The 7,120-nt window shown below is 40.8% G+C and overlaps 1 protein-coding gene across 1 annotated transcript in view; it reads right to left on the reverse strand.

The window, feature by feature from the left end:
* LOC122341549 (ADP-ribosylation factor-like protein 5C) overlaps positions 1-1,782 on the reverse strand; it is a 2,656-nt gene extending 874 nt beyond the window's left edge. Inside the window, exons 1-4 of the mRNA XM_043234999.1 lie at positions 1,326-1,782; positions 438-498; positions 193-340; positions 1-39 (exon numbers count right to left, since the gene is read on the reverse strand). The exon at positions 1-39 is cut by the window's left edge and continues 19 nt beyond it. Coding sequence (XP_043090934.1) covers positions 1-39; positions 193-340; positions 438-498; positions 1,326-1,371 — 294 coding nt within the window. The 5' untranslated portion in view covers positions 1,372-1,782. The remainder of the gene's footprint in view (positions 40-192; positions 341-437; positions 499-1,325) is intronic.
* Positions 1,783-7,120: the final 5,338 nt, after the last annotated feature.

Raw genomic sequence — 7,120 nt, forward strand, 5'->3', positions numbered from 1 at the left:
GCGTTCCCGATCAGTGCTGTCGACCACCAGGATGACAATCTGTTTAGGGAAGCAGATTATACATTTTATAAAGATGATAAACTTGATAACAATACACTTTCTGCCACAGGGAAAGCAAAAGGGAAAGAACAATCATAAGAATTTTACGTATTTCCCGTGACACCAGCAAGGCATGCGGTAAATGACACACACCTCTGTATTACAGTAATACGAGTTCCAGGTAGCTCTGAGACTCTCCTGACCACCGATGTCCCAGACGAGGAAGCGCGTTTTCTTCACAGCAATTTCCTCCACGTTGCTGCCAATTGTAGGTGAAGTCTGCACGGCTTCTTTTGTTAAACTGAAAAGAAGAGCGTACAAGGTTAAAAAGCTGAGTGGAAACATGCATGTAATAACAGACTGAAACGGTTTATGCTTTCAAAAAGAAAAACACTTACAACTGGTAGAGGATGGTGGTCTTCCCGGCGTTGTCCAAACCGACAATAATTACTTTGTGTTCTAAAAAGCATAAAAAAAAGAGACGTTTTAGACTGACTCCGTTTAATCTACTCTGTATGACAATGTCAGCTGATAACATCGACCAGATGCATTTCTAAGAACACGGTGTTTAGTGATCTATATCTGTTTGGGTTTAACAAAGTTCAGAAAAGTTGGGTAAATCGTTGCAGAACTCCTACAAGTAAGCAAAACACCTACGATCTTTGAACCTCACTGCCATGTACAATCTTATCTGACATGTGTACAGACAGAACAGACGCTCTCCTCAGTGACACTAAAATGGGCTTTTCACGTTCAAAATCTTGGGCAATCAGTAGCACCGACCGGACTTAAAAGTTCAATGTGAACATTATTCTTGTGTCACTTTAAATCTGAAACAATACAGCCCAAACAAGTTCGACTAATTAGCGTCGCCTTTTCAGACCGATTAAACGACGCGTGCGCGTTTTTAGAAAACAAACCAAGCTAATGAATATTTAATGAATACGAGCTGAGGACGTTTATGATTGGTTGCATGTTACTAAACAATATCGTAACGCAGAGTTGGAGGAGTCGGTCAGTCTAACAAAAGAAACAACGTACGCCTTTATTCGGATTTTGAACACAAGTTAACCATTAAGTTAAACATGAAGCGTATAGAGGAAGAGAGAGAACGATAAGTTTCTTAAAAGCCAGGACAGGATGTTACCTGCTTACCGCTCTATTGACTGAAAACTATTAAACAATCTTAACAGCCGTAGTATTAAGACCTCTTTACATCAGGTTGATAAAATACTAAGCTTGCATAACCAGAACGATAAAAGCACATCCTTTTCAGACGGTCTCACCTCTGTCTCCGAACACAGTCATCAGTTTGGCGAAGAGAAGCCCCATCTCCGAAGGCAGGGAGTTTAAAAGGCCGGTTTTGTCAATCGATCTCACCGGGTTTTCTCAATTGTCCGAGCGCTGGACTGAATTTGATCTTCTGGGTCCTTTGATTCTTTAAAGCGGTGCTGTAAATACTTTGTTACGTTAAAACAACGGTCCAAGGATCGATAGCATTCCCCTTTTGCTTGTTGCTCCGTCCTGTCAAACAGACCGTTCGGACGCCGGAGCTCAGGGCCGAAGCGTTAGGAGATCCGTTCCCTGAGCGTCTGTGGGTTAATCGTCTGGTGTCTGTCTAATTACCCCTCTGCTCCGATACAGTAAATCGGGCCGAAATACGGAGTCTCGTCGTGTTTTTCGTGGGCGTCTGCACTCCGCTCATTTAAACGACGCGTGCTGACGCAGAGGCCGCGTCACGCGTTTCAGGGGTAGACTGAAAGACGAATCCTCATTGGACGCTCACGACCGTGACGCAGTTTTCCGTGCCGTTCCATTTATCCGTATTTGGAACGGGGCGGGGCGTTCTTCGACAGTGTGGCGTTTTATTTTCGAATTACGGGGGAATTTGAGAGGAAGTTTAACGGAACCCTGATCAGAAAGAGAATTCAAGGAATTCCCTGGACTCTCTCTGGTTTAGTTTCTGTTACACTTTCTGATAAAAAAAACAAAACAGATATAGCTGACTCAAATCAATAACCTTACTTGACATTTTCTTCTGACCTCAGTGATTTGTGCAATCAAACCTTTATCAACCCTTATACAACCAGAAACCAATCACAGACAGGAGAAAACAACAATAACCAAAACTATATTGTTGACTGTTTATTGATTTGAAATGTTAAACTTTAAAAGAACAAAATCAAATATTCTATGTGACCATGGACCACAAAACATAAGGTTTTAAAAGCTGAATAACTTAGTTTGTTTTGTTAGGATAACATAGAATTTTGCTGAGATTTTGCACGCACACACATATATATTTACAGTAGGATATTTCCTAAATATATATTTGTCATAAAAGAAAAATACATCATTTTGACCCCTACAATGTATTGTTGGCTATTGCTACGAATGTATCTGTGTTACTTATGACTGGTTTTGTGTTCCAGGGTCACATATTATGGGCAGAATATAGCAACTGATAAAACCACAGTTTCCAAAATGTCATGCGTCCTTCTCTTTCTGTTCCTCTTGATGTGATCTAAGTGTGATGAGTTTCCTGTCAGTGTTCTTCTAAGAGTGCTGAGCTGAATCGGCTTCTTGCAAACCCGCACCTGAGCCCTTGTGTGTTTGCAGAATGACACTGTGCTTCGAACACTTTGGGTTATCTACTTAAATGCCACGGTATGCACACAGTGACACAATGTGACCACATCTGCTACAGGAAGAACAGAAGCATGCAACGCACGGTGTGCATGCAGATTAAATGCACCAGTGTGGTTAAGTGTCATCCACACATCTGGGCAAGAAATGCATAAAGTCTTGTCGTGGTGCGGTGGTTCTTCAACCACCTGTGAACAGAAACCGCCGCTGCTTCAGGTGAAGATGTTTGTGTTCAGACAAAAGAAAGAAGAAAATATCTCATGCGTAGTCATTTCCAGACAAAGCAATCATATTTTGCATGTTATGAAAGAAATGAATTTGGCACAACGAATGTGTCATTTGTTCCAAACCTGTATGAACCAAACAGCAGCCAATGACTTCTTCCACAGTAAAAAATAAATAGTAATAATACATTGGAAGTCAATGGCTACTGTCAACTATTTGGTTACCAATATTCTTCAAAATATCGTCCTTTGAGTCCAACAGAAGAAACAAACTCACACAGATTTGGAACTAGTGGAGAGTGAGTAAATGATGACGGCGTTTTCATTTTGGGGTGAAGTCTCCCTCGAAGACAGTTTTGATCTGAAACTTGGCATGATCGGCATGTAATATACAGTTGACTCGTGTGAATTCAGAGGTTCGACTGTAAACCAAGATTGCCCCCATAAATGAGAGGTGATAGCCATCTTTTAAATTCTTCCTCGCGCCCCGCTGTCTCTATCCTGCATTGTTTCCTCACTCCTTCCTTTTTGTATTCTTCCTGACCCCCCACCACCACATACTCTTTCTCACCCTGTCCACCCCCATCACTTCACACCATTACCTCACTCCCCTCTATTTATCACTTCACTTTGTCATCCCTCCTTCTCATGTTTCTCACAAGTCCCTAGTGGATCTATACCAGTGCTTCTCAGTCTTTTTGATTCACAGAGGCTCCAGCGCGATATTCGAAGACCTCCCCATCATATACGGCAAGATACCTCTGGTGTCTCGGTTGTAGTTGAGAAAAAGTGGCTTTTTTATTGATGTATTAAAAGTATAAATGTGGCAAATTAGTTACATTACATTACAATAGTTACATATTTTATGTTTAGTATATTTAACATTTCATAAAATATAGCAAATAACAGAACTGTTATGATTCCAGCAGTTATATTCTGTATTCAAGAAAATGTCTTGAAGGAAAAAAAAACAAAAAACTAATTTGATTTCATCTTACAACTTGTTTTTGTTTGGATTAGAGTTTGGTCATTTTAATACCAAAATGGCCCTCAGTAACACTTTTCATCCATATTGATAAGTGACTAAATGAAATGAAAGACACAGGAAACAGTTGATCCAGATTAAAATTTTTAATTAAAATATTAATTTATCCACAGATTAAAAACAAAAAGTAAAATGGAGCTACAATCAGGCACCAAAGAATACGTCTGTTTTCCTTATATTTTGAAACAATTGCGATAATGCAACAATAACATTATTTAGTAAGCTATCTACTTGTATATTTAGCGAATTCCATCATGATGATCTTTTTCAAACATAGGTGAGGGTAAAAAGAGGCTCAAAGACATTCACCAAGGCTCTGGTTACATAAAATAGTAAAGACTCCAGATTTTCTCCCATTTCATANCACAAATAGCAGTAGCATTAGCGTGAGTTTGGCAGTAGGATGTGTGCATGTACGTCAGTGTTGAGTTTGTGTTCATCTTTTCAGCTTCTGAAGTGAATCCTTAAACGGTCATGCAATAAACACCTTGTTTAATCTTCGAATAGCTAGCAGTGCAAACATGTCGCTATGATAACAAGGTAAAATGGCAGTGTAGTCTACTATCACACAACAACAACAACAACAACTCTATGTGTTGCACTGAGTTTAGACAGCCCACCGTGTTCATGGTGGGAGTGGCCTGATGAGAGATTACGGCACTTGTGATTGGTTGGCTTGTGTGACTGACGTGCAAATAAGGCAGAACATGTTTCCAATGGCAGTGGTACACTAGCGGCACAAATGCTAAAAGCCCTTGAGCAGGCACAGAAGACGGGACAGAGCCGGTTACAATCAACACAAAGCTATTTGTGTTCGACATTAGCGGTGGTCTCGAACATTTTGGGCATTTAGTTCTAAAATTTGACCCTCTTAATTGTTTTATATTTGCATATTAGCCTTTTAGAGATGCTAGCAGATTTGGATGAACATCTGTTGATGCACGTTAGCGCTTTTTAGCCCTATGAAACTATAGCATGTGAGCACCACAGCACCCCTTGAGGATTGGAGGAGTACGCAGCAGCGGTGGAGCTCGGTAAAGGTTTTAGCAGGCTCAAAACTGGATAGACCTTTCGAGACTCAATAAATAAAAGAAATAGAATCAAATAGAAATAGAAACAAAGAGACACTCTGCAGTAGTGTAGTCTGGGGAAACAGATTGGTGGAAAGAAAGTCCCAAAAAGACTACTGTGTATCAGAAAAACCCTGTTTAAGACTACAGAGGACGCACACGCNCACATACGCTTGAAAGATTTTGGTTATACATTCTGAATAGTGTTTAATGCTCAGCGAGAACAGTTACTAACCTTCTAATGATTAGGAGTCATGCAGTACTATACAAAAGTAAAATAGAAATGAAGAAAGGTACTCCTGCTTATTCCAAAAAATGTGATTTAAACTAAATTAGGGTGAACACGTGTCTTTATTTTTCCAGAGTTGTCCTGGCAAGGATATTATATTTTGGCTTTAGACCTCCATTTGCATTCAGTCAGAGTATATTAAACATTTCACATTTTGACTTAATTCAACAAAAGAAAAAAACAGCAACAATGTTTTCATTTGTCATGCAGCTGCCACCAACAATGTGTGGGTATCTTGGTTGTTGCGATCGGAAAGACTCAAAGTCTGGTAGTGTTTTATCCTTAGTCATCCAATATACGATGCCTAGTTTTTCCCTCTGCAACTATTTACAAACTAGTGTATTCAAGCCTTTATTTAAAAAAATACATTTTAATTTATTTAGAAATCCTGGCCAAACTAAACGACCCCGAGTTCAATTCCCGCCTCTCTCTCCAGCCAATATTTTCCTGTCATCTCTCTACGATTCTCTCACAATAAAGGCATAAACATCCCATAAATAGAACTTAAAAAAAAAATCCTGGCTAAGAAGAAAGACTTCTGAGAAAAAGAGGACACGTGCTGACCCTAAAATATGTAATGACCGAGAGCTTTGTTAGCGTAATGCGAATGTCGTGAGTGTCAGCTGTACAGCGTTAGTCAATGATTGTGTGTTTCTCTGGGTTGTAAACAGATCCAACTATAGAGATTCTATATAGTGTCGCTCTAAACAACTCGTCACCCTCGTCTCAGGTAAACCTGCTCTAGCGAATGTACACATCTCTGCTCCACTCCTCCTGGTTATGGTTGCGGCCCGTCGTGGCTCCGCCGTCCCCTGCGTCTTGAGAGTAGCGTTCCCTCAGCTTGCCTCGTCCACGCTGGTGCTGATTGGCTGGTGGTGGGACCATGTTGAGGTTCTCCTGGTCAGGCTCCGCCCCTTCATCCTCCCAGGAGGCCTGGCGAGGAGCGTGGTGGGCGGGGTTGAGACGGTAGGAGCGGCACGGGTCCGGCTCCTCGTACGGGTCGGTCTCCATGTCGTCGGTGTAGGCCGAGTCGCGGCTGCCCTGGGTCTCGGAATCGAACGTATCCTGCCGTGACAGACCTCGGCCGCTGGTTTGCAGCTGGCTGCGTGAAGAGCGCAGCGGCTGCTTGCCACCCAGGTCGCTCTGGTAGTCTTGGAGACTGCCCCGTTCAGGCCCTTCCCTCTTCTGTTCTCCATGCACCAGGAACGGTCCCTAAAGTGACCCCAAAACACACCGCAATATGCCAATGCACATGCACATGCACACACGCACACACAAAACAGAGCAAGCAGCATGTTAATACAAAACATTAGACCTACAAGTTATTTCAACACATCTCAATACTATATCCTCAATAACAACTGGCATATGTAAAATGCATTCTTCACTCATGCTATCATGGGAAAGAGATGCCAGGGCTCATAGTATAAGTGCAATCTCTAAATTTCATAAAATGCAATTTTAGTATGTAATCATGAAGAATTCTGTTGCTTTACTTTAAAATACCATTTTGATTTTCAAAAACAATAGAAAGTTAAATGCATCTGATAAACTGAAGACATAAATGCACACCATGCACGTAATGTAAAAAAAGCTCCCCCTAGTGGCCATATCAAACACACCACACAATAAATAGAGCTTCTTTCAACATTTTTAGTGATGATTCAAAATACTGGGTTAGATTAGATCATATTAGATCATCTAAATGAGATCAGTCATCTTTGGAGCTAATATAATATCTCAACCCTCTTTTGTAAAAATTCTGTACAAAAATATTGAGCAAAATCGTTTCTTTTTATTGTTGTTT

This window comes from Puntigrus tetrazona, chromosome 3 (genome assembly GCF_018831695.1).
Source record: "Puntigrus tetrazona isolate hp1 chromosome 3, ASM1883169v1, whole genome shotgun sequence".
NCBI classification, from domain to species: Eukaryota; Metazoa; Chordata; class Actinopteri; order Cypriniformes; family Cyprinidae; genus Puntigrus; species Puntigrus tetrazona.